The sequence below is a fragment of the Passer domesticus genome, chromosome 18, assembly GCF_036417665.1.
Source record: "Passer domesticus isolate bPasDom1 chromosome 18, bPasDom1.hap1, whole genome shotgun sequence".
Lineage (NCBI taxonomy): Eukaryota > Metazoa > Chordata > Aves > Passeriformes > Passeridae > Passer > Passer domesticus.
In genome coordinates, this window is record NC_087491.1 from 10,292,442 (window position 1) to 10,319,521 (window position 27,080).

General features: G+C 56.0%; 1 protein-coding gene across 3 annotated transcripts in view; it reads left to right on the forward strand.

Annotated features, from left to right (window-relative positions):
* Positions 1–5,156: 5,156 nt before the first annotated feature.
* The window catches only part of OLFM1 (olfactomedin 1), a 34,529-nt gene continuing 12,605 nt past the window's right edge, over positions 5,157–27,080 (forward strand). For 2 of the 3 annotated variants that reach the window (XM_064393893.1, XM_064393894.1), the window contains exons 1-3: positions 5,157–5,797; positions 19,236–19,385; positions 25,173–25,328. In XM_064393893.1, the coding sequence (XP_064249963.1) occupies positions 5,732–5,797; positions 19,236–19,385; positions 25,173–25,328 (372 nt within the window). In that variant the 5' untranslated portion in view covers positions 5,157–5,731. Of the gene's footprint in view, positions 5,798–16,304; positions 16,832–19,235; positions 19,386–25,172; positions 25,329–27,080 lie in introns of those variants that run through there. The other variant, XM_064393892.1, reaches the window with a different exon arrangement.

Genomic DNA, 27,080 nt, shown 5'->3' on the forward strand with positions numbered 1-27,080 from the left:
TCTCCTTTGCTCAGCTCCTTGAATTATTTGGATAACGAAAAGCCCAGGAAAAGCAGCGTTCTGCTCTTCAGAAGCAGCAAAAGCAAAATTTCCAGCTGTGAGGCTCGGACTGAAGCATTTGATGAGGGGGGAAAGTACAAGAGGAGCAGAAAGCAAAGGAAAATCCAGCGGTGCAGTGGAGCTGGTGTGAAACCAGCCGGGAATTCGGGATGCACCGGGAGGGGCTGGGAGGTCACTGGGACAAAAGGAAGGATATGTTCGAGGTAAAGGACAGGGACAGGAGGGTGACAGTTCTGTCCCTGCCCGGGGCACTGGTGCTGGGAGCAGGGGGTGGCCGAGGCTTCGTGTGACAAAGGGAAAGGATTTGGCAGCTCCCAGGAATCCTTGGCTGCAGTGCCAGGGCTGGGTGTCACCAAGGCTGGGTGTCACCATGACTGGGTGTCACTAATGCTGGGTGTCACCAAGGCTGAATGTCAGCAAAGATGGATGTCACCATGGCTGGGTGTCACCAAATTTGGGTGCCACCAAATTTGGGTGTCACTATGGGTGGGTGTCACTAAATCTGGATGTCACCAGGGCTAGGTGTCACCAAACCTGAGTGTCACCATGGCTGGGTGTCACCATGGCTGGGTGTCACCAAAGATGGATGTCACCAAAGATGGTTGTCACCATGGCTGGGTGTCATCAAATCTGGGTGCCACCAAATCTGGGTGTCACCATGGCTGTGTGTCACCATGACTGGATGCCACCAAGGTTGGGTGTCACCAAATCTGGGTGTCACCAAGGCTGTCACGCACCACCCATCCCCCTCACCAGCCGTGTTTCAGTGCAGCAAACAGAGAGGGCTCCTAACAAAGCTCAGCCTGGTTGGGGTTTGGTTTTTGTCCCTCCCTCAGCTCTGGTTTCTGCAGGTCCCCTCCTGCCCCTCCCGTTCCCCTGTTATTCCTTTACCATTCCTTGTGCTCACTCCTGGATCCTGATCTTCTCTCCTGGATCCTGATCTGTCTCCTGGATTCTGACCTGCTCTCCTGGATCCTGACCTCTCTCCTGGCTCTCCCTGAAGCTCTCCTGGATGAATTGAAGCCTGGCAGTGCCTGCTCCTCAGCCCACTCCTGAGCAGGGAGGTGAGGAGATGCAAAGAATCAGAGATGTTGGCTTTAAAAAAAAGAAACCTTTCTCTGTTTCCAGGTCTGTGTATGAACCTGCTCTTCATCCCCAGCTTCCCTTTGGGGCAGTTTGAATTCCCAGGGCTGAGGCACCAGGTGAAAATGCACTGAAGTGGCTTTGTCTGACTCCAAACCAAGAGACCAGGTCCTAAGAGACAATAAATCCATGGAATTTGCCTGAAATCAGCTGAAATTGCTGATTTTCAGGGTATGGGTATCCTTCTTACCTAACAACTCTCTTTGGGACCTGGGGGCGTTGTCACCTTCCTGCCTTGGTGAATCCATGACCTTTCCGTGCCATCCTGGTGCTCCCTGCGTGGCCAGAGGCTCTCCTGGGGTGGTGAAGGTGAGGAGGGACAAGCCCAGGAGGGGCTGAGGCACCAGAACCTCTGGCAGGAGGATTTTGGGGGTGCAAACAGCCCCCAGGAGCAGAGAGAGAGCTGAGCACAGGGAGCTGAGCCAGGAGCCACAGGCTGTGTCCATCCCTGAGCCTGCCTGCCTGGATTGGGGGATCACACAGCTCTGAACCCCTCTGGGATGCACCCCCCAGTCCCCCAGGACCAGATTGTGCCAAACCATCCCCATGTGTGGGACAGGAGCTCCCAGGAGGAGCCAATCCTGCTGTCACACAGCCTGAAGCCCCACGACAGCAGTTCTCCTGCCTGACACATTCCTGACAGAGGAATCGATGGTTTGGCTCTGTTTGGACAATCAGTTCAGCACTGGGCAGCTCCTGAAGGAATTCCATCAAGATATCAGGCAAGGAGCAGTCCCAGGAGGGGACAAAATCCATCTGGACTCCCTGATGGTGCAGGAGTGATGGGCAGGGGAAAGCTCTGCAGTGCCTCAGGTTCCCAGCACAGAGGAAGGGGCTGCCTGTTGTTCCTGCCATCCCCTGCTGTCCCCTGACATCCCCTGATGTCCCCTGACATCCCCTGATGTCCCTTGCCCTTCTCTGACATCCTCTGATGTCGCCTGCCCTTCCCTGCCCTCCCCTGCTCTCCCCTGCTGTCCCTGCCATCTCCTCCTGTCCCCTGCCCTTCCCTGATGTCCTCTGCCCTTCCCTGCCATCCCCTGATGTCCCCTGCCATTCCTTCATGTCCCTGCCATTGTCTGCCATCCCCTGATGTCCCCTGCCCTTCCCTGCCACCCCCTGATGTCCCTGCTGTCCATTTCTGTGTCCTGGCAGCTGCTGCAGAGCTCAGCAGGCTCTGGAGAGCCAACTCCTGGCCTCCAGCTCATCCCATCCATCAAGAAGAGGAAGCAGATGTGGTTTTGTGTCCTCTCCTCCATCTCAGAGCCAGTTTCACGGGAGGAACCTCTGTTCTCCTTTCTGGAGGAGCAGGGAGGAGCTCTGGGCAAGGCTGGTGGCTCTGCTGGAGCTGCTGCAGAGGGCACCGTGCCTTCAGCTGAGTTATTCCACAGCCTGATTCTCCCCCCCTGAGGGGAAAAAAATCCAGGCCCTATTTCTACTCCAAACTGTGGACTCTTGCTTTGCTGTTTTGGCTTTTTTTTAGGAGATAAAAGAGCCTTCATGTACAGAAAGCTTCCCCCTGCAGCCTCCTCCCAGCCCTCCCTTTTCCCGGGGAAAAAGCCAGAGCCTCTTTAGTCACACTCCACGGGCAGAGGTTCTCCAGACCTTGAACTCCTTCCAAATTTCGAGGAGGTATTTTTCAAAGTCTGAGGAAGACACTGTTGGAATCAAAAGATCAGAGCTGCGTTCCCACTGGGCGATATTTTTTCCCCTTTTACTTCTCGTGATTTCTCTGATTTCTGTCCTGGGAGTGGAGCTTCCCTGGAGGAAGGACCATGCAGGGCCTCCCCCTCTGCAGCTCCAGGTCAATTATGAGGCCATTGATATTCATTCAGAAATACTTCAAAAGAGGAATAAATTAAACCAACTGCAGGACTGATGTTTTTTGCCCGAGTGCGAGCCATGAAGGTCAATAAAACTGGATGTGTTTAAACCCAGAGGAGGGGGAAAAATGAGATTCCCCTTTGGTGCTTTGGGAAAAGCCCATTTCAGAGCCTTGTCTGTGCAAAACAAGCTGGGGTTTCATCTTTGAAATCTGAACCAAACTGAAATCATCCTCCACGGGCACAGCAACTTTCCAGGTGTAGCTGAGCTGGTTTGTTGGACATTTTTGTGTGAAACGAGCTCCCATGGCTGGGTTCTGCCTCTCTCCCATCTCTCTTAAGCCTTGGCTGCCCCTGGAGCCTCCCGAGCTGCAGCAGCCCCGTGCTGGCTCTGGATGAGGAGCTGCTCAGGTAGGTTTGGAGGCACTTTAAACACTGAAATACCCACAGAGCCACGTGGGACTCTCCTCCTCCTCCTTCCTCTGAATTTGGGGATATTTTTTTTTTTTTGCCCTGCCAGGGGAAGGTGGTGCCTGTGGCAATCCAACACCTCCTGAGGTGCCAGGGGAGGAGGTGTTCAAACCCCTTCTGGCCTCGTTGTGCTGCTCTCCACAAAGTCAAGAGCAGTTTAATGCTTTTTTTAAAAGTCCTCAGCTTTTATGGGCTCTAAAGCACCGAGTTTAAAGGCAGGTGCTGAGGGAAGTATCTCAGGAGGGATCTCTGGGACAGTCAGGCATCCCAGCTGCTCCCTGGGCTGCTTTTTCCAAGCTGAAAGGGATGGGATGATTCCCTGGCTGGAGCTGCTAAAACCCTCCTAGGAGGACTGGCACAACTTTCCCTTAAATATTTGCTGATGCAAACACACAGAGAGCTTTTTCCACTTTGCTCTCAGCTTTTTGTCCCCACGGAGGCTCAGTCACAAATTTCCTGGTTCCTGTTGAATTCTGTGACCCCAGAACTTGGAAAGCACCAGCTCATCCCTGCACAGATCCCATGTCCTGCTCCACTCCCAAGAGCTCCAGCTAAGGAAACCCTGGAACAATCGGGGGGAATCCTCTGCTGGGGGCTCTGCTAACCGTGGAATTTCTGTTGTGTAATTAAATAATCAATAATCACCAAGAGATCATCTCTGGAGCAGGGGGGTGACGCTTTTCACTCACAGCGCCACGCTTTAAAATATTCCATAATATTTATGGAGTCCTGGAAGGAACTGGGGATTGGGAAGCATTCAGGGGGGTGAGAGAGAGAGAAACGAGGGGCAGAACCTGCCAGGGAGGGGTGGGCACCGCCCGCAGCCCCCGGGGCACCGGCGGGTGAGGCTGTGACAAAAGAATCCTCCTGCAATTCCCTGGGAGCGGGGCCGGGCAGAGGAGGGAGCTGGGAGCCCCCCCGGGAGCGGGTTTGGGGTTTGGGGTTTGTGTTTTGGGGGGATCAGATCCCTGGGCAGCCCCCCTTGGGCCGAGGGATGCCCGGAGATGGGGGGTGTGCAGGGAGGGGGATCAGGGTGGGATTAAGGATGGGAATTCAGGATGGGAATTAAGGATGGGTTAAAGATGGGGTTCAGGGTGGGATTAAGGATGGGAATTCAGGATGGGAATTAAGGATGGGGTTCAGGATGGGATTTAGGGATGGGAATTAAGGATGGGGTTAAAGATGGGGTTCAGGATGGGATTAAGGATGGGAATTCAGGATGGGGTTCAGGATGGGAATTAAGGATAGGAATTAAGGATGAGAAATAAGGATGAGGTTCAGGATGCAATTAGGGATGGGGTTCAGGGTGGGAATTAGGGATGGGGTTCAGGATTGGATTTAAGGATGGGGTTCAGGGTGGGAACTAAGAATGGGGTTAAAGATGGGGTTCAGGATGGGAATTAAGGATGGGTTCAGGGTGGGAATTAGGGATGGGAATTAAGGATGCAGTTCAGGATGGGAATTAGGGATGGGAATTAAGGATGCAGTTCAGGATCGGAATTAAGGATGCAGTTAAGGCTGGGAATTAAGGATGGGGTTAAGGATGGTTTTAACCCCCTGCTCCCCGCGGGGTCCCCGCAGCCTCAGCCGCGCTCCCGCGCCAGCTTTTCCCCCCTCTCCCTTCGCCGTGTTTAGTTAAATTTCCCCCGCCTTACTTGATGTCACATCCTGTTCCACAGCCATCCCCTGCTAGTAGCCAGCCCTACCAATTCCTTTCTTTTTCTTTTTTTTTCTTTCTTTTTTTTTTTTTTTTTTAAATCCCTGTCCTCTCCCCATCACCCCCCTTTTCCAGGCAAACTTTTGGCAATAGCAGAGATAATCACTGCGTGCTCCGCTGAATTTCTCTTCGCAAATGTCTTTGGAGCAGGGGAGCCATTAAAAAAAAAAAAAAAAAAATTAAATAAATTACCAGACAGCCAGCACCGAGAGCAGAGGAGAGAAACTGGGATCCCAATAAATATGCAAAGTGAAGGCTCTGCTGAGCAGATTTCTGGCATCGCTTCCCGAGGGTGCTGAGAGCCACCCGCAAAATCAGGCTGGTTTTTTATTATTATTATTTTTGCCTTTTGGGTTTTTTTTAATATCATTTTGTTGTCTTTTTTTTTTTAATTTTTAAAAATAAATTAAAATATTAATAAGAATAAAGGAGTGAGGAGGCAGCGAGGCTCGGGGACGGCGCAGGGGAGGCTCGCCCGGAGGTGATCTGTATGCGAGCTGCCTAGAACGGGCTGCGAGAGATGCAACCGGCAAGCAAGCTGCTGACCCTCTTCTTCCTCATCCTGATGGGCACAGAACTCACCCAAGTAGGTCCAGCTCTTCCTTTCCCCGCTCCCCATCCTCCTCCTCCTCCTCTCCCTCTCTCCCCAACGCCATTTTCTGCTAAACCCCGAGAGCAGCGGAGGAACCTGCCGGGAGATGCTGCACCTGCCCTTCCCCGGGCATCACCTGTGCCCTGCCCCTCACCTGGGCACCCTCCGCGCTGCCCGGGGGGGTCCGGGCTCTGGGACCCCCGAGGTGGGCACAGCCCCACGGCGGGGTGTGGGGGTCACCTCCCCTGGTGGCACCTGGGGGGCTGCGGGACCCCCGGGCGGGGCTGGCCCGGGTGGCCCCAGGGACCAGGTGGGAGTGCTGTCCCTCCCTGTCACCCCCTGCCACCCGCCGGGTCCTGTGTGGGGGTATCTGTGCTGGTTTTATGTGACATTTAAATGTCCCTTGGTGCTGGCAGCTGTGACAGCCGGGTGGGAGATGGGGGCAGTTTATTTATCCCCCTCTCTCCACTCCACCTGCTGGGTTTTTAGGGGTTTTTTGTTGTTTTTTTTTTTTTGGTTGGATTTTCATGCTTTTCTTTGCTGTCCCGGCCCCTGGGCTGAGTGAGTCGTGGGGTTGTGGGGGGAGGAAAGGAGGCACCCAAAATCCATCTCTTGCAAGTGGGATTAAAACTCAATTTGACTTCTTGAGGCTGGCTGGGGAGAGGCAGGCAGGGCGGTTGTCTTTTGTTTTTTGGTGTTTTTTTTTTTTTCCCACCAGTCGCTGAGGAGAGGAAGAAAAAAAAAAAAGTAATTGCAAGAGGATGCTCTAGATTGTGGGGTTAATTGTGGTGCTGCCTGGAAGCACAAAGGAAAAAAAAAAAAAAAAGGAAAGAAAAAGCAGCTATAAATAGGAGGGGAATGGAGGCTTCTTAGTGTAGGAGCAATTAGCAGCTGGGCTCTCATCCTGGCTGCTTTATGGAGATGATTTTTCCCTTTCTCCCAGTGACAAAGCTCTCCCTGTCACTGCCCTAGTGCTGAAGTTTGAGCCTCTGAAGCCTTTTGGCTTTGCACCCTCCGAGGATTTATTCCTGCTGCCCCCAGCAAGGCGAGCCCAGAGCTGCCCCAATCCCGGAGAAAAGCTGAGCAGCCCGGAATGCAGGCAGGGAAAGGGGGGGAAGCTGAGAAAACCCAGGGGCTGTGGGGATGAGGAGGGTGGGGAGGAAGCAGAAGCCCATTGTGTGTGAGGATGCTGGGGCCGCGCGCATGCGCCGCGCTGGACAAAGAGCCAGGACCACCAGCACGGCGGCTCCTGGCCACCAGGGCACGGCTGGTGGTGGCCACGGTGCCAGGGGGGTGCCAGGGATGTCACCTGCCTCCGTGCCCCTCCAGATTCCCCAGGGGTCACAGCACAGCCTGGGCACTGCCAGCCCCTGGCCGGCCTTGGCAGCATCGTGCTGCTCTGGGGGCTTTTCCAAGGGAAAAACAAGGAAAAACAAGGGGAAAACAAGGAAAAACCAAGGTTTGTGCCCTGCCTGGCTGATCTCTCCTCTCCTTGCTTCCTCTGGGGCTGCAGCACCTCAACTTTGGCAGCAACTTTAACCCGGGGTGGGCACGGGGAGCCCAACCCGCGCCAGCTCCTGGGCACAGAGCCCTGCCCTGCTGCTGGCAGGAGGTTTGAGCCCCTGCTAAAGCCTGGCTTAGCTGAGCCGCCCTGCCGGGGCTGCTTTAGGCTCTGCAGTGCCCACCTGGGCAGGTGCCCTGGTGCCTGCTGGCTGGGCTGGCACTGCAGAGCCCTCACTCCCCGTGGCACAGCTGGCAGGATGCAATCCCCAAATCCGCCCTCCAGCCCTGGCACCGCCCAGCCCCGTGCCTTCACTCCGTGCCAGGCTGGCATGGGGAGCCTGGGCAGGAAAGGGGGAGGCACAGGGGTTGCTGATGTCGGCAGCTTTCCCTGCCGATGCAGAAGGTGCTGCTGTCCCCTCCTGTCCCTCGCTGCAGTGACAGGCCAGCTCACTCTGGGCACGGAGCTGGCTCCTAAACGGGGCTGGAGGGGCCAGCCTGCCCTGCTCCGGGGTGCTGGGGGAGCCCTGCGGGAGGGAAGGGGGTTGTCTGCAAGGTGGGGGGGCTGCAGCACCCCGGGGTGTCCCCCCAGGTGGGAGGGGGGTGCTGGGGGCACAGGGGTGATGCACAGGCTGGGGCTGCACCCCTGCTTTGCTGGGGGCTCGGAGACCTGGCTGAGGTGGGGTGGGGTTACCTGGGTGAGACAAGGAGGGAGCTGCCCCTAAACCCCCCCAGATGTGTGTGCTGTGCCTTGGCAGGGCTGAGACCTGCACGAGGCTCTGGCATTTCCTCTCCCCGAGCTTTGTGCCTTGCCTGGCAGAGTCAGAGCCCAGCCCTGCAATCCCCGTTTTGGCGGGGTGCAGGGTTTGGGGTGCTGGGATGGGGGCAGAGGTGCCCCGGGCACCCTGGGCTGCAGCCCCTGGCTCTGGCCAGGCACCCAGCCCTGCAGGGCCCTCCTGGGCAGAGCTGGGGCTGCCTGTCCTTGTCCCCCTTTGGGGACACCCAGGGGACCCCTCCTGCTGTCCAGCTTCTGCTCTCAAGGATCTGTTGTGTGCTGCCAGGAGGGCAGAGCTGTGGGACAGCCAGGGCAGGCAGCACAGGGGGGCTGGGCTGCTGTCTGTCTGTCTGTCTGACCTGTCCTTCTGTCCTTCTGCTGGGATATTGCAGTGAAAAGCTCCTGGTATTCCTCAGAGTTTCCTCAAGAGCTGCACTGTGCTCCCACACCCACAGCCCCGGTAATTCTGGGAGCAGCACCTTCCTGGCATGAAACATCAGGGCTTCTGCAAGAGGGAAAAAAAACCCTAAAAATATTAATTATCTTCATTTTCCCATTGATTTTCCCTAAAAGAACCTCAGGTCCCTGTCAGGGCTGTTTGCAGGGGAAGGAAGCAATGCCCAGCCCAGCTCCCTTCTGCCCATGCAGAACTTCCCAGTGCCCACTTTGGTGCCCAAACTTCCTCCCCTTGCCAGGGAGACACGTGGAGAGGGGCAGGATTGAGCAGCAAATCTGCAGCCTGGAACGGGAGGCAGCTGCCTGATAAACCAATTTGTGCCTGCTCTGGCTAACTTCAGCTGGAACCAATAAACAAGAGAGGTAATTTCCAGCCCTGGCTTGTATTTATCGCTGGAGTTATCAGTCCTTGTAATCAGTATTAGCACCATACCTAACGCAAAGCTAATTAATATCACAGGGAATTAAACAGAGCACTGGGGAAAGCTCCTTGTGCAGCAGGGAGGGGAAAGTGTCACCTCTGCTGGGCTCTGGGGGAGCTGCCCACAAAAGGGGACATGGCTGGGACACCCCAGGAGTGCCCAGCTGGGATTTGGGGCTTTTTGGGATACCTCAGGCAGGCAGGGCGAGGTGGACTTGGAGCAGCAGAGACACAGGGATGTGCCTTGGTGCCAGCAGCCCCCAAATGTGGGGGCAGAGCAGCTGGAAATGCTGATTTTCCTGCTTTTGTGGGCTGTAGCTGTTGGTTGTTCCTGCTCTCCTGGAGCTGAGCCCTTCTCCCAGCCTGCAGACTGGCTTTGGCTGCAGTCCTGACCCCTTTTTTCTGCTCAGGGACCCCTTTTTTCTGCTCAGGGACCCTTTTCATGTGCTCAGGACCACTTTTTCCCAGATCAGGCCCTTTTCCCTTGCTCAGGGACCCTTTTTCCCTGCTCAGAACCCTTATATCCTGTTCAGGGATCCTTTTCCTGTGCCCAGGACCCTTTTTTCCTTGCTCAGGGGCCCTTTTCCCCTGTTCAGGCCCTTTTTTACATGCTCAGGACCCGTTTTTCCCTTTTCAGGGACCCTTTTTGCCTGCTCAGGGACCCTTTTTTTCCATGATCAGGACCCTTTTTCCCATCTCTGGGACCCCTTTTATCCTGCTCAGGGACCCCTTTTTTCTCCTCAGGACCCCTTTTTTCCCTGTTCAGGCCCTTTTCCCTGCTCAGGACCCTTTTTCCCCTGTTCCCACCCTCCCCGTGCTGGCAGGATAACAGAGGAACACTATCAGGATTCAGCCCAGGGCCAGGAGCAGAGCTGTGTTTGCTAGAAAGCAGCACAGAGAACAATCCTTCCCTGGGAAATCACTCAGGGACTGGAGGTGTGTGCCTGACCCAGGGAAATGTGCCCAAAAAAAATCCTCAAAATCAGGAACCTGGGCTGGTTTTGAGGTCTTGGCACCTGCTGCAGATCCTGGGCTTAATGACAAGAGCAGCTTTAGCTAAACTCAGATTTGGACACGTGAAGGGGATGTTTCCTTCCAGAGCTCTTGCTCCCAAAGGAAAGGAGAGGTTTCAGAGGGTTTTTCGTGCAGGAGCAGGGAGTGTCCAGAGCTGGGAGCTCATTTCCCAGAGCAGCTTGGGCTGCCTGATCCCAAACTGTGGCTGGCCCTGGAGTCAGCCACAATTTTCACACAGATTTACCAGGAGCTGGCAGGGATCCCCTCATCCTGGTCACTCTTTGTGGTCTTAAATTGTCACTTTCTTTCCTTCCTTCACTTTTATTTTCTTCCCATGATGAGGGGAAAACTTGTGCTCAGCATCCATCTCCTGGAGTCAGGTTTGTGCAAGCGGTGGCGGCAAAAAAAAGTGACAAAAAACCAGGCAAAAACCTCGGGATATTTGGAATTGTGACCCCAAAACCGAGGGGGAACTAGGGGCTGCTGAGGTGCCCTGTGGCAAAGCAGGAGGTTGTGCTGTGCCCAGAGGGGGTGGGCACAAAGGGTTTTTTCCCTGGGGGGGCTGTGGCTGCCCAGAATGGGGATTTTGGATACCTGGGAACCGGGGTTGTTGAGAGAGGGATGAGAAATCTCCTCCTTGTGCCCAGAGCAGCGCCCAGGCCTCTCCCTGGGTGCTCTGAGGTGCTGGGCAGAGGGCACAGAGTGAGCCAGGGTGGGCACAGAGTGAGCCAGGGTGGGCACAGAGTGAGCCAGGGTGGGCACAGAGTGAACCAGGGTGGGCTCAGAGCCCTGGGCTGGCATCTCTGTGTGCCCAGCAGCCGTGTGGTGCCCGGGGGCACGGCCTCTCAGGTGGTTTTTAGGGTGTTTTTTGGGGTTCTCTCCTCCCCACAGCTCTCCTGCCCCTGTGCAGCCCTTGGGGCACAGCCTGGCATCAGCACCCAGGGCTCCAGGAGGGATGGGAAGAGTCACTGGGGGCAGCAAAGCCTCCAAGGGGATGCTTCAGAGCCCCTCCATCGGCTGCAGGAGGGGGAAAACCTCAATCCAAGATTTTCAGGAGGATCCCTGGCATCCCAGAGCCCCCGCTCTGGGTGTCCAGCCCACCCCACAGATGCCCAGGACACACAGAGCAGGATTTGGGCTGTGCTGTGCTGCCAGGCCAGGAGCTGCCAGCCCTGGGAGGGGCACAGGGCTCATGGCACAGCTGCCACCCTCCTCCTGGGGTGTCACCTGAGCTGTCCCCGCGCCACCAGCGAGCTGCGGGGCTGTTGAAGCCCAGGCGGGTGTGGTTTGTTCGGAGCAGGGATTCTCTGCTCGGCGTCCCTGGGCATCATCCCCAGCGAAATTTGGGAGTTTGGGCTCTTCTTCTTCTCTGAACCAGCCAGGAGAGGGAGACAGTGACCGCCGTGTCCCCGCGCTGCCACCGCCGATTGTCGCCGTTCTGGCACCGTGACCCTCGCAGGGCTCCTCCGGGCACAGAGCTCTGCCTTTCCCCTTCCCTGCAGCGGAATTTTCCAGCCAGCAGCTCTTTTGGAAGCCCCTGTTCTCTGCTTTTATCTCGCGTTTCTGCTCTTTCTCTGCCTGGAATATATGAATAAAAAAAAAAAAATATATATATATATATATATATATTTTTTTTTTTTTGTTTTTTTTTTTTTTTTTTTTTGTTCCTTGGGCAGCTTTTTGCTCGCTGCTGGAGCAGGGGAGGGATGGAGGGGGCACCCCTGAACCCCTCTTGTTTTGGGGCACCCCCTGCTCTCGTGGGAGGGGACACAGAGCCAGAAACAGTGACAGCAGAAAGGTTTTCTTGCGCAGAAAACCCAAAAAAAAAAAACCCAAAGTGACCAGGAGAAAGCTGAGCTCCACCACTTCAGGGATTCCTGCAGATCTGGAATGGAAAAGTTGATTTTTAAGAACCAGTATCCAGCTGGGGAAAGCCCCATCAGGGCAGACAGGGCACCTGAGGCTCTTCCTTACTGGTTTCTTGCTGGTTTCTGTGTTGTGCTCCAGCATGAGGAAAGGCAGGTCTCCCAATGAAATTAATTGTAATTTTGGTCAGTTTATTCAATTTTTTGCCACACTGGGCTTTTAAACCCAGGTAGATAATCAGGGTAAGGCAGAATTTCTGTGCTTGCACGTCACCTGGTCAAAAAGTGACAAAATTCTTCTGCTCACTGCACCTCATCCACACCAGCAACTCCAATTCCTCCTCTGCACAGCACCCCTAAAAAAGGGGAACAGCAGCTCCTGGGAGCCTTTTCCACCACATCTGTGCTGGGGTGGGTTCAGCTTCCACGGTCATGCCCTGGGGAAGGGCTGTGACCCTCCTGCTCCTGGCAGGTTATTAATGCATTAAGGATTTTCACAGGTCTTTAATTTAAAATTTAAAAAGGTCTGGAAGAACATTTTGATGTCCCTTCCTTAACTCCCTTAATCTCGGCAGATTTAAAAAAAAATCCCCCAAAAGTGCTGCTTTTGATTCTTTCATAAACACTGCAAGCAGGAGAGAGAAACAAAGAAAGAAAATCCCCCAGGATTTCTCTTTTCCCCCCATTATTACAGGTACAGCTCCTCTTTCAACTGACATGAAGGGGTTTTTTTTGCAGGGAAACAGAGCAGCTCTGCCTCCCTGCCCCTGCACAAAGCCTGGAAAACATTCCCAGTGATGGCCCCCCCTCAGCAGGGACCTGTGGCTGCTGCTCCTCTCCCCGAGCTCTGCTGGCCCTGTTTGGAGGAGCTTTAATCATGGCACAGCACTGGAAGGGGATGAGAAATGAATGAAATCACCTGCCTGCCCTGCTGGGAAATGAGGTTTTAGCCCAGCTGGGATCCAGGGCAAGGCACAGGAGGGATTTTTTATCCTGAGCAAATCCAGCACAAGGCACAGGAGAGATCCTTAAATTTAAATACCGAAATATCCACAGGACTAATTCCCGTGTATGTGTCTGGAGCAGACAAATATGAGGGATAAAGTTCCCTGACAAACCCGGTTCCCAAACGGACCTTGGGGTGTTTGATATGGTGGGAAATCAGAGGGGCAATCAAGGCCTGAGCACAGCAAAGCACTGGGGGAGAGCAGGGATTTGGGATTGCTCCTAAAGGGGGAACCATCCCAAGGGGTTTTTTGCTGGGGGTTCTTGCCCACCCAGCCCGAAGCAGCTGCTGACCATAGAGGCACCACCACAGCTTTGCCATGGAGGGATCAGGATGCCCATGAGGGCTGGGGGAAGCTGGTTCCATGGAGTGCAGGCGGCTGGTGCATGCCCAGAGCTGGGCACTGTGGCACTCAGGGGCAACAGGGCACTGTGACACTCAGGGGACAACAGGATTTCCTTCCTGACCCCAGCCCTGCTCAGAGTGTGTCATTCAGGGGCAGCAGGGCACTGTGACACTCAGGGGACAGCAGGATTTTCTTCCTGATGCCAGCCCTGCTCAGTGTGGCATTCAGGGGGGCAGCAGGGCACTGTGACACTCAGAGGGCAGCAGAATTTCCTTTCTTACCCCAGCACTGCCTCAGTGTGTGACATTCAGGGACAGCAGGGCACTGTGGCATTCAGGGGACAGCAGGATTTTCTTCCTGACCCCAGCCCTGCTCAGTGTGAGGGATTCAGGGGGGCAGCAGGGCAGTGTGGCATTCCGGGGCAGCAGGGTCTCCTTCCTGACCCCAGCCCTGCCTCAGTGTGACATTCAGGGGGCAGTGGGGCACTGTGACACTCAGGGACAGCAGGGAACTGTGGCATTCAGGGACAGCAGAGTTTCCTTCCTGTCCCCAGCCCTGCTCTGTGTGGCATTCAGAGGGGCAGCAGGGCACTGTGACACTCAGGGGCAGCAGGGCACTGTGACACTCAGGGACAGCAGGGCACTGTGACACTCAGGGACAGCAGGATTTCCTTCCTGGCCCAGCCCTGCCTCACCTGGCCGGAGCTGGGCAGGTGACACGGATGGATGGAGGGAGGGAAGCAAGGGCAGGGGTGGGAGTTCAGCTGCTGCAGCCTGGCACAAAGCAGCTGCCTGTGCCCTGCTGTGCCAGGGGTTTGTCACAGGGACGGGATCCGAGCTGGCAGCAGCGCTCCTGCTCAAGCTGGTCTCCATTTCTCCACCTGGTGGAACTGCTCCATGTGCTTTGTTTCACAGAGCTGCCAGGTCTGCAGCACCAGCTGCACTGGGCTGTCCTGCTCCTGCTCCCTCTGCCCAGCCCGGCTGTGCTGGGGTGAGCCCACACAAGGTCCTGGTGAGGGGGAACCAGGCCCTGGTGAGGAGGGACAGGTCCTGGTGAGGTGGGACAGATCCTGGTGAGGTGGGACCATTCCTGGTGAGGGGGAACCAGGTCCTGGTGAGGTGACACCACTCCTGGTGAGGGGGAACCAGGTCCTGGTGAGGTGGGATGAGGTCCTGGTGAGGTGGGACATGTCCTGGCAAGGAGGGACCAGGTCCTGGTGAGGTGGAACTAATCCTGGTGAGGAGGGACAGGTCCTGGTGAGGAGGGACAAGGTCCTGGTGAGCTGGGCCCAGGTCCTGGTGAGGTGGGATGAGGTCCAGCTGAGGCTCCTCTGCACCCGTGTCAAGGTTGGGGCTGTGCCACAAGGCAGGGGTGTCACTTCTGTCCTCTGCACAGGGACAGGGGATTCATTTCTTGCTCTGCACAGGGAGTTCTGAGGCTCTCTGAGGGAAGGATGCAGGAGCTGTGGAGCTCTGCTGGTCGGACATTTGGCTTCTGAAGTCACCGAGGCAGTTCTGCAGGTGGCTTGGGGACACCTGAGTGGTGACCAAGCCCGGGTGACATTCCAGGCTGGCCCGACGGGCCGTGTGCCCTTTGCATCCCTCGGCAGCGAATTCCTGCGCTGGGAACGAGGCGAGAACAGGGCTGGCAGTGAGCTGTGGTTTATCCTGTGCTGTCATGGGCGAGGTGACAATCAGGGCTGCGGGGGGTGCTCTGAGAGCCCGCTTGGGGACCGCAGGGGACCCGCAGGGGTCCCCCAGCCCGCGGGTCTGTGCGAGAGGGGTGCCGCACCGCGGTGAACCGCTCCGGCTCCTCGTCCCCCCTGTCCCCCCTGTCCCCCCTGTCCCCGCCGTGTCCCCGCCGTGTCCCCTCTGTCCCCGCCGTGTCCCCGCTGTCCCCGCGACCACCGAGCGACCCCGGCCCGCAGCGCCGCCCGCAGCCGCCAGAGGGCGCCACGGCGCCGCAGCGGGGGAGCCGCACCCCCAAAAATCCCTTCCTGCTCCCCAAAATCCCTTCCTGCTCCCCAAAATCCCTTCCACTCACCACCCCAAAATTCCTTCCTGCTCCCCCCAAAATCCCTTCCTGCTCCCCAAAATCCCTTCCACTCACCACCCCAAAATTCCTTCCTGCTCCCCCCAAAATCCCTTCCTGCTCCCCCCAAAATCCCTTCCTGCTCCCCAAAATCCCTTCCACTCACCCACCCCAAAATTCCTTCCTGCTCCCCCCAAAATCCCTTCCTGCTCCCCCCAAAATCCCTTCCTGCTCCCCCCTAAACCCCTTCCACCTCCTCCCCAATTTTTCCGCTCTCCTCGTTCCTCTCCCCCACCCAATTCATCTCCTCAAATCTTCTTCCCTCCCTCCCTCCCTTTCTCTTCCTTCCCCATGCCTGTTTGCCTCGGCTCAATCTCTCCCCCTCTCCCCAGTTCTTTCCTTTCTCCCCAAATCTTTTCTCCCTGAATCTTTTTTCTCTCCTTCCCTCCACTTCCCTGTGCCAAATATTTCCTCCCCATAATTTTTTCTTCTCTCCTTCCATTCGCTTCTTCTTTCCCAGATCTTTTATCCCCACATCTTCTCTCTCCAAACCTTTCCTCCCCATCTCTCTTCCTCCTCCCATCCCTCCACTCCCCTTTCCCCAAACCTTTTCTCCCTGCTTCTTTTACCTCCCCCCAAACCTTTTCTCCCTCCTTCCCTCCACTTCCCTGTCCCAAATCTTTCCTCCCCATAATTTTTCTTCTCTCCTCCTTCCCCAGATCTTTTATCCTCAGATCTTTTATCCCCACATCTTCTCTCTCCAAACCTTTTCTCCCCATCTCTCTTCCTCCTCCCATCCCTCCACTCCCTTTTTCCCAAACCTCCCCTCCCACTCCCTTCTCCCCAAATCTTTTCTCCCCGATTCTTTTCTCCCTCCTTCCCTCCACTTCCCTGTCCCAAATCTTTCCTCCCCATAATTTTTCTCCTCTCCTTCTCCTTCCCCAGATCTTTTCTCCCCAGATCTTTTATCCCCGCATCTTTTCTCTCCAAACCTTTCCTCCCCATCTCTCTTCCTCCTCCCATCCCTCCCCTCCCCTTTCCCCAAACCTCCCCTCCCACTCCCTCCTCCCCAAACCTCCCGTCCCTCCCGGCACTCCGCTGTCCCCTCCCTCTCCCGGTGTCGCCCACCGCAGTGTCCCCGGCTCGTTGGCCGCTCCCGTCCCGCCCCGTTCCGCCTCCCGCAGCCGCTGGCTCGGGCTGGGGCGCGCCCGGCGGCGGCGGGCGCAGGGAGCCAGCCCCGCTCGCTCGGGCTGCACCGGGGCACAGCGGGCACAGCGGGCACAGCGGGCACAGCGGCAGCACCGGGCAGGGCGGCGGGGCGGCGGAGGAGGAGGAGGAGGAGGAGGACGATGGGCCGGCGGCGAGCGGCGGCGGCGGCCGGGCGGCTGGCGCAGCCCGAACCCAGCGGCATGGAGCCCGGCGCCGGTGCAGAATGAAGGGTGCCTGCCGCCCCCCCCCGCAGACATGTCTGTGCCTTTACTCAAGATTGGAGTCGTCCTCAGCACCATGGCCATGATCACCAACTGGATGTCGCAGACGCTGCCCTCCCTCGTGGGGCTCAACACCACCAAACTCACGGCGGCCACGGGCGGCACCTTGGACCGCAGCACGGGAGTAAGTGCGGGGGGCTGCGGGGCACGGGGAGGGCTGCCCGGGGCATGCCAGCCTCCCGGAGCATCCCAGGGCATCCCCCATCCCGAGGCATCCCCGCATCCCGGAGCGTCTCTGCATCCCGGAGCATCCCCGCATTCCGGAGTGTCCCCGATCCCGGGGCATCGCAGCCTCCCGGAGCGTCCCCGCATCCCGGAGCGTTCCCGCATCCCGGAGCGTCTCCGCATCCTGGAGCATCCCTCATCCCGGGGCATGCCAGCCTCCCGGAGCATCCCAGCTCCCTGGAGTGTCCCCGATCCCGGGGCATCGCAGCCTCCCGGAGCGCTCCCGCATCCCGGAGCATCCCTGCGGCTTCTCCCCGCCGCCGCCCAGTCCCTCCCCGCCCGGCTGCCACATCTCTCCTTGCCCAGGTGTCCCCGTGCCCAGCAGGGTCCCCCCCGCAGCATCCCGCGGTCGGGGCAGCATCGCCGCCCCTCGGGGACATCGCGGCCAAGTGTCCCCGCGGTGCTGCGGGAGCGGGGATGGGGCGCTGAGGGGACAGGGGGTGCCGGCAGGAGATGGGGGTGCCGGCAGGAGATGGGGGTGCCGGTGCGGGAAGCGTCTCTCCCTCTCCCCTCCTCTCCTCGAGTTCAGCCATCCCTCGTTCCTGCCTTGGGGGCGACTCGGCTGCCTCCCCGCATGGTCCCTGCAGCCAAAGGGATGCGAAGTTTCCCTCGTGGCCGCTGCAAAAGGCGCCGGGAGAGCGGCTGCGAGTCCCGGGGGGCTCCTCCGCTGCCCTCCCTCCCCGATCCGCCCTCGCTGCGATGGAGCTGCAGCCGTGCGGGGCTGGGCATCCCCTGTCCCCGCTCTGCTGGAGAGCTGCGGCCGTGCCTGAGCTTCCCGCTTTGGGAAGGGCTGGGAAAACCGTTCCAGTCTGTCGGTCTGTCTTCCCTGAGCACGGAAAATCGGGCACCTTTCTCCTCCTGCTCGTGCTTTCTGACAGCGCCGCTGCTGCAGCTCTGCTGCTCCCGGAGTATTCCGTGTAGTGGTTGTGCTGCTTAGTGAATGAAACTGGAATTTATTTTTTTTTCCACGTTGTCACGGTTTATGAGGTCCATTTATTATTCTTATTTTTCTTTCCCCCGCTTGTTTTAGCCAGGGAATCCAATTGTGCGTCTGCCTGGGCATGTCTGTCACCGTGGGCATTTGCAAGGTGATTTGTTCTGTAGTGAAGCGGCGGAAAGAATTGTTTCCCCTCTGGTTGGGGACACGGTGACACCTTCAAAGTGCTCCGAGGCTGGGCTGGGATTAAATAATGGATTATGCTGTAAAACCGAAGGAAAATTCAGAGCGGAGAGGGCAATGCGCTGTGTTTGGGGCGGGCTCGCAGGACTGCATCCCATCCCTGCTGGGCTCTGCACGGGCTGGGCTCGGGGCTGCCCCTGCCTGCAGCGGAGCGAGGCCATTGCCGGGGGAAGCTCCTCGTGCCCGGGGAGCTGGCAGAGAGAGGGGGGACGGAATCGGGGTGTCGTGTCCGTGCCTCGGGGTGTCCATACCTCGGGGTGTCTGTACCCCGGGGTGTCCATCCCTCGGGGTGTCCGTACATTGAGGTGTCTGTAGCCCAGGGTGTCTGTCCCTCAGGCTGTCTGTCCTTCGGGGTGTCATCCCTCGGGTTGTCTGTCCTCAGGCTGTCTGTCCCTGGGGGGGTCTGTCCCTCGGGGTGTCCATCCCTCGCGGTGTCTGTACCCCGGGGTGTCTGCCCCTCAGGGTGTCTGTCCCTCGGGGTGTCCATCCCTCGGGGTGTCTGTCCTCAGGCTGTCTGTCCCTGGGGGGGTCTGTCCCCCAGGGTGTCTGTCCCTCGGGGTGTCCATCCCTCGCAGTGTCTGTACCCCGGGATGTCTGCCCCTCAGGGTGTCTGTCCCTCGGGGTGTCCATCCCTCGCGGTGTCTGTCCGTCCCTCGCGGTGTCCGTCCCTCGCGGTGTCTGTCCGTCCCTCCCGGTTCCCGTGCCCTCACCCGAGCGCATCTCCGGCTGCCGGAGCCGGGGCCGGGCGGGCGCTGCAGCGAGCTCAGCCCTCGGCAGGACGCTGTGCCCTCCTGGTGGCTCGGGCACGTCCCTGTCCCGCTGTTCAGGACCAGCTCTGTCGCCGCAACAGGGCAGGGCTCCCCACCCTGGCACCCGGAATTTTCACTGTTTCCCTGTGTCCACGCTTTCCCACTCGCGTTGCCTTCGTGCTTTCAGCTCTTGCTCTCCTTTTCAGACCCTTCCCTCATTCGTCCCCAATCCATATTTTTGCATTCCAAGTGAATTTTGCCAGCTGGGCCCTCGGAGGAGCCTCCACTCCCTGCCACGTCCTCATCCCCCTTCACCTCCCAGCCCTGCCAGGCCTCCCCTGGTTCATTAACCCATCTCTCCCTGTGTTAATTAGGTGTTGCCTACCAACCCAGAGGAAAGCTGGCAGGTGTACAGCTCTGCCCAGGACAGCGAGGGACGTTGTATATGCACAGTGGTGGCACCTCAGCAGACGATGTGCTCGCGTGATGCCAGGACAAAGCAGCTGAGACAACTCCTAGAAAAGGTAACGCTTGGCCCCTGCTGGCAAAAGTGCTTTGGTTTGGTGGGGTGGAAACCTGAGCTGAGCCTTGGTTTCCAGGGAAGACCCCTGGGGATGCTTTTTCCATGTGTAGCTGTCCCTGTGGGTGTAGTGGGGAATTATCAGCAGCAGGCAGGAGGAGAAATCTCTTAAGTGTTTTCTGAGAGGAGAGCCTGGCCTGAGGTCGAGGGAAAAGTGCTGAGATCAAAGCATCGATATTGAACCGTATCTCTAAAAAAAAATATTTAAAAACTTAAAAAAAAAATCCCCTTTTTTCATTCTGTTGGCACAAGCAGTTTCAGAGCAGACTCAGCAACAGGAGAGCAGAGAGAATGAAAAGCCCAAAGCCAAGCTTTCCTAGGCAGGGTGGTATTGAAAAGGTCAAGTAAAACCCTGCAAGCTGTCACCAGCAGGTAGCACAGAGATGACACTCAGTGGTTTTCTGCCTAACATTGACATCCTCTTGATTAGTTTTTAATAGTCTGCTGTCCAAAAAGATCAAAAAATCTCATTAGGGAAACATCCCCAATAACAAGGAATTTTCCAGATAATAGATTTCAGCAGAGAAATGCTGTTTCATGTGAAATTGTGCTCTTCTCTTGCAAATATGAGCTGGCTCCTGTGCTGGATATATAATTAAACCCCATCCCCTAATGCTATATTGGCCTGTGCCGTGCATGACAAAAGAATTTTCATCCTGCTGCTTTGGGGAAAGCTGCTGTATTAATTCCCTCTAACAATATTAAACCTCCACTTAACTGATTTCCCCATGTGCTGAGGACAATAAAGCCAGCCAGGAAACATTCAGCCCTAAAACAATCCTTTGGGTTGTCAGAGGCTGCTAAAAATAATCCCAAGTCAGGCTTTTCTTCCTCGCAGCAATAACGCCCTGGGTGTGTTTGCTCCTGAGAGGCAGCAGAATTTATGAACAGCTCAGAGGTGCTCCCAGAGCTCCTCATCCACTCTAAACAATCAGGATTTGACCCAATGCCCTCTGCTGAGGGGCAGGAGTTGGGAATGGGAGGCCTGGGATAACATCAGGAGGGTGGAAGTGCTCAGTGGGGTTTTTTTTAATGCAGCTCTCTGGCTGCCAATGGAGAAAAAGTGAGGGAGGAGCAGGATTTCTGGGCATGTGTTGTGGGATATGTTACCTGCCTGCTAATCTGGCTGCATCTCACTCCCACGCTAACCTACATGAAAAACCCCAAAAGAAGGAACAGGCTCTTAGTGCCAGACATCTGATCCTGATGGAGGCTGAACTGATAATCCCTGGAGGTGCAAACAACTGCAGGGCAGAGCCTCCAGCTTCCCAGGGAGGATTTCAATCCTGAAAACTCCTTCCCTCAGCTGGCATTCTAACCCTTGGCTTTGTGATGGGGGAGAATTGCAGCTCCTGGTTTCTCCCTGGCAGCAGAGGAAGCAGCACAGTGTGTCAAGGAGGTGATTGTGTTTGGCTTTTCCAAGGAGCAGGCGTGGAATTCACCCATGGAAATGATGTTGCAAGGCACCAGCTGCACGTGTGTGTGCACAAAGCAATTAGAGCATCTTCTGGGAAATCCCCATGCAGAATCTTTTGGAATTTTCAGGCTCAGAGCTGCCATCCAGCCATGCTCATGGGGATGAGGATCTGTGTAGGAACTGCAGTTCCTGTGGCTGGGGAGGAGTGCTGGGCACCCTGACAGGTTAAAGAGGGGAGGGCAGGGCAGCCAGGGCTGCACAGAGTGTTCAGCCCGTGCTTTGACACTCGAGGTGTCTGAGCTCATCCTTGGCTGCCCTGAGCCCTTCCAGCCTCACACGTGGCAGGGGCTGAGCCCAGAGCCTGGACTGCACCCAAACCCAGACATCACCTCGGTCCTGCTCGTCACCAGGTTGTGTTTGATCTCCAAACAGAATTTGATTGATTGATTTAGTTGTTTATTTGCTCTGGCCCTGTTATCGGGGACAACTTCCTCCTCTGCTGGTGAAACCATTTCTGGTTTCCTGCCAATCCTTGCTCTCAGCCAGTGCTGATTTCCAGATTTCACAGCTCTTTTTGTTCCTCTGATGGTCACTCCCAGGTGTGTACAGGGGGTCTGTGACATCTCAGCCATCACTGCCTCCTGCAAACCTTATCAGATGAACTTTTCATTTCCTGAACCATCAGCTGAGTCCATTTCTCTGCTGATTTTCCCCCTAGACCTTGAAAATCTCCCTCAAGATTCCCCTTGCTGCTGCTCCATCGGTTTGTGCTGAAGGTTCACCCCAGCTGAAACCCCAGAGCTGGGCTCAGCACAGCCCTTTTGGAGCTGCCAGGAAAGGCTGATCCACAGGGAAGCTTGAGCAGGGTTTAAACCTTGGATTTGACCTCACAAACCTCACTGAGGTCATCAGGCAATACTGGCTCCCCGTGACTCTGGTTTAATTGTGAATCAGCTCCTCAAACAGGATGACAAGAGCAGCACTGGAAGCTTCATTTGTATTAATTTCCTTTTTCAACTGCTAAAAATAACTCTTTTCCCCCAGACAGCCACAGGTATCTGTCTCACATTATCTTGGTGAAAATGAGGTTTCAGGCTGAGAAAGGAGGCAAAAAAGCATTTTCAGGTGACGTTTGAGGACTGCAGCTGATGGATGGAGCTGAGGGAATTTAAGAGGCACTATCCTTGGGCCTGAGTTCATTAGAGCACTTCTGTACATGCTTCAGCCTGAGCTCCAACAGGCTCATTGAAACCTAATCATGTGCCAAAGTACTTTGCTGGATCAAGGGCATAATATGCTAATGAGGGAAGGCAGGCAGATCTCAGCTGCTGGGGCTGTCAGGGACCTCAGGCTCGCTCCCTACAAATCTGGCCAGGCAACAAATACCCACTCTGGGCTTGTGAAATCCACCCCAGAATAGCACAGCGGCTCATTTGAGGCATCTCTGAGCAGAGGCACGTGAGGAGGTGATTTTCCTGTGCTTCAGGGAGGAGCAGAACCGTTCCAGAGGCGTTTGAGGGCAGCAGCCTGGGCGAGATGCTCAGAGTGTGTCTCTCCCTTCCCACACCTGAGAAAGAGCCTAAGGAGCCTCCCAAAATTTTACTCAGCAGACTCAGCTATTGGTCTGTCATTACAGAAACGCTCTTTTGTGATTATTTGCAGCTGGGGTTAGGCACTAGTGGAATAAATGGGATTAATTTTGCATGAGCCCTACGAGTCATCCCTCTCTCTGCTCCTTGCAGCCATTCTGCTGCTCAGCTCGAAGGGTAGGTTGGAGAACTGGAATAGAAGTAGCTTGGCAGCCCAGCCATGCTTGTCTAAGGCTTCTCTTCTCCTGCCTCAGGGCACAGAGAGGTCTTCAACCTCCTCCACATGCAGCCCAGGTGAATTAACACCCACTGAGAGCTGACACTCCCTGCAGCAGGCACAGCTTAATGGGAGCTGACCGGGCTCAGCAGAGCTCAGGTTTGCTCTTTTCTCCTCCAAACCTTGTCCTTCACTTCCCTGCTCCTCACACCTCCCTGAGCACGTCCTGGGGAGGTCAGGGTGCTGCTGGTTCATCCCTGAGGCTCAGAGACCACAAATAGCTTCACCTTTGCTGAGGAACACTCTGGCCCCCAGAGCAGTTGCACAGAACACTCCAAAGCCTGTTGGCCTTTGCCATACAGGTCATCCATGCATTTTTAATAGATCCCTGCAATGGTTTCAGTGTCATCCTGCATGAGCAGCGGGCTCTGTGATGGTTTTTCCAAGCTGGAGGGGCACAGTTGGCATTTGCCCCATGCGGGTGTCCTGCCGTGCCCTCACTCTGCCACTCCAGGTAAGTCCCAGCCCAGCACAGTGGGATTTGCCAGAGGAAATGTGGGATTTGTCAGAGGAAATGTGGGATTTGCCAGAGGAAATGTGGGATTTTCACCCCTCCTTCCTTCCCCACGCCAGCTTGGCTGTGGCGAGGACACAGACGGGAGCGGATGTGGCACCCATCCATCCAGGGAGAGGATCCACGGGGATGGGCTGGCTCAGCCACCCACAGCTCAGCGGGATGGAACAGGATGGGAGCAGGATGGGAGCAGGCTGGAAGCAAAATAGGAGCAGGACGAAAATAGGATGGGAGCAGGCTGGGATCAAGATGGGAGCAGGATGGGAGCAGGCTGGGAGCAAGCTAGAAGCAGGCTAAGGGCAGGCTGGGATCAGGCTGGAAGCAGGATGGAGCAGGATGGAAGCAGGATAGAATCAGGCTGGGAGCAGGCTGGAATCAGGATGGGAACAGGCTGGAATCAGGCTGGGAACAGGATGGGATCAGGATGGAATCAGGCTGGAATCAGGCTGGGAACAGGCTGGGATCAGGCTGGGAACAGGCTGGAATCAGGCTGGGAACAGGATGGGATCAGGATGGAATCAGGCTGGAATCAGGCTGGGAACAGGATGGAATCAGGATGGGATCAGGCTGGGATCAGGCTGGGAACAGGATGGAATCAGGCTGGGATCAGGCTGGGAGCAGGCTGGGATCAGGCTGGAATCAGGATGGGATCAGGCTGGGATCAGGCTGGGATCAGGCTGGGAGCAGGCTGGGATCAGGCTGGGATCAGGCTGGGATCAGGCTGGGAGCAGGCTGGGATCAGGCTGGGAGCAGGCTGGGATCAGGCTGGGAGCAGGCTGGGATCAGGCTGGGATCAGGCTGGGAGCAGGCTGGGAGCAGGCTGGGAACAGGATGGGAGCAGGCTGGGATCAGGCTGGGAGCAGGCTGGGATCAGGCTGGGATCAGGCTGGGAACGGGCTGGGAGCAGGCTGGGAACAGGATGGGAGCAGGCTGGGATCAGGCTGGGAGCAGGCTGGGATCAGGCTGGGATCAGGCTGGGAACGGGCTGGGAGCAGGCTGGCTCCGGAGCGAGGCCCTGACGCAGCAGCAGCAGCAGCAGCAGCAGCAGGCTGGGTGCCTGATTCACTCTACCCACGGACGTCATCGCGGCGGTGGCACTGCTGGGGTGACGTGGCGGTGGCAGGAGCAGCACCCGTGGGCTGAGCCCTGTCACGTCCCCACCGTGGGACAAACGAGCCCTTAAATGTGGCTGGGTGCTAAACGGGAGCTGACGTCAGAGCCCTTCCACCTCTCCCAGCCCGGAAAACAGGAGGGAATATCTTAATAAATCAGATGGCAGCCAACCTTCAAAATCAGGTCAGCCTCGCTGGCGTTCCCCTCCCCTCTCACACCTTCAGCTCGTTTTCTCACCGTGAGCCCAGCCAAGCTCCTTGCATCATTCCCTGGCCAGGCCAGATGGGCTCCGGGCGGGAATGCGGCACCGCTCGGCTCCGCAGCTGAACCTCCCGGAGAGGAGGGCACTGCTGGGGTACCAGCCATGCCCGGTGCTCCCCGGCTCCAGGGTGCCCTCCCTGGCACTGGGTTTGCTGTGGCAGGTGCTGTCGGAGCAGGCTGGGTGGGTATTGGAGTTCTGAGGAGATGGAAATGTGCACCTGGGCTGAAGCTTTCCCTGCCGGCCAGGTGTGCTGCTGTCACCTCTGAGCCACAGCAGGTGCCTGTCAGAGAGGCCAGCCTGAGTTTAACCTCAACTACACCCCTCAGATTGCTGAATTCTTCTCTGCAGGGGAAAAAAAAAATAATTTATGAAACGGGTTTCGCCGTGTTTTAGAGCACGGGGCGGTAATTTAGGAGCTGCTGTTGATGAAGCAGTAAATAATGCACGGGCTGATTGCCCTTTAGCTGTGCTGAGCGTGTGGGAAAGGTCAGCCCTGGGATGCAAGGGGGGCTCTCGCTGCTGGCAGCACCTTCTTAATGAGTCCCTTCTCGTTTGGCAGGTGCAAAACATGTCCCAGTCGATAGAGGTGTTGGACAGGAGGACTCAGAGAGACCTACAGTACGTGGAGAAGATGGAAAACCAGATGAGGGGACTGGAATCCAAATTTAAGCAAGTGGAAGAAAGCCACAAGCAGCACCTGGCAAGGCAGTTTAAGGTAGGTCTGATTTCCAAACTGCTACAGGAGCTGTGGCCAGGGGATTGCGGGGATGGGCACGGTGCTGTGGCCCTGGCTGCCATGAGGGGAGCCCAGCTGTGGGGTCCTTCCTGCCCAGAGCACAGCCACATCCAGGCTGTGGCCTCACATCCTCAGCCCTGCACCTTGTTTTAGGGTAAAAGCACAAATCCCTGTGTTCCACACCCACCCGGGTGCCTGAAATAGGGCGGTGCAGGGTGACTCCATCAGGGGTGATTCCATGCAGGGAGACACCCGAGCTCTGGGTGAGCTCTGGGTTCCCCTCTGTGGCCAGGCAGCTTCTCCATGCCATGCCCAGCACCCATTTCTTGGGGAAAAAAAAACAAGAACTGGGGTTCCCTTTGCATTCCTGCAGCACGTGTGGCAAACCACAGTGGGCACTCACCAAACCCCACCTCCCCTGGGGGTGGTTGCAGAGAGGAGTTCATCCATCAAACATCACCCCCCCCCTGAAAAAATACCCCAAAAATACAATTATTACAGCTGTCCTCAGGCTGGCAACCTGCACATCTCCAGGATTTTGTCCAATTTGGGGTGTTGGCAGCAGAGGCAGCACCTTCTGATGGGTTTTGTGTGGTGTCCTGGTGCTGGGCAGAGGGGGAGAGGAGCTGCAGCCTCTGGAATGCAGCTGGCACTGGGAGCAGTGGCCAAACCCTCAGGAAGTTGCTTGAGGATGAATGAAATTGCAAAAAAAATTGTTCTGAGCAATACTGGAATCTCAAATTTCAGCAGTGCTGTGGGTTAATAGATATAAAAAATCAAACAGGAAAGATTTCTGGCGGAATTTGGGGACTTTCTGATCAGCCACCCAGCTGATTCCCACCCTCGTTTGCAGGCAGCTGGCTGGTATTTTAAAGCAGATTTTTTTAAATGCTAAATACTGAAATACCATGATTATCTCATAAAAAGCTGGGAAGATGGTTCTTAAAACTTTTCACCAACTCCACCTCCTCCGCTCCCCATCTCCAGTTACCGCAGGACCCTAAATTTAGCTCTGCAGTCTGGATGGAAAGACTTGAGCATGAGTTTCTTTTATTTAATTATTTCTTTATTTCAGTTATTATTGTTTTCCCCCCTCCACCATTCTGATGAGTTCAACCCTCCCCATTGCCTGCCAGGGAACTTTAAATGAAATAAAATTAAAACATTCCCCACGTGCAAAGCACAGAAGGGAAAAAAAAACCTCATGGCATAAATAGGAGGGGATGGATGGGAAGGAGGCTGAGGAGGAATTCCTGATCCTGTTCAGCCCCAAAAAGCTTCAGGACACAGGCAGATGTCACAGCCCTGGGTGCTGGGAGCTTGGCCACTGTAATTTGAGCAGCACCAGGGATTTTGGGTGTTCTAACACGCTTCATTAACGGGTAGGTGCATGCATATTAATGTCTACTCATTAGCTGCTGGAGCAAAGCATCTGCAACAAAATGCTGCATTCTGAGCCTTTAAATGAGCAAAAAGCAAAAAAAAAAAACAAATTAAAAAAAGAAAAAAAAATTCATTTCTGCAAAATCCATCTGATAATGAATTTTAGTTTTCTGTTCCGTGCTTGAAACCAGTGAGGAATTTTTGTCTAATTTGCTGCCAAAGCAGCATTTGAAAGAACAGCCACAGCATTTTGTTCCTGCTAATGCCAGCATTAAACTGTGAGTGCTTTGGAGCTCTTGTGTTGGTTTTTTTCTCTCTAGTGCCGTAAGAGTATTTGTCTATGAATGG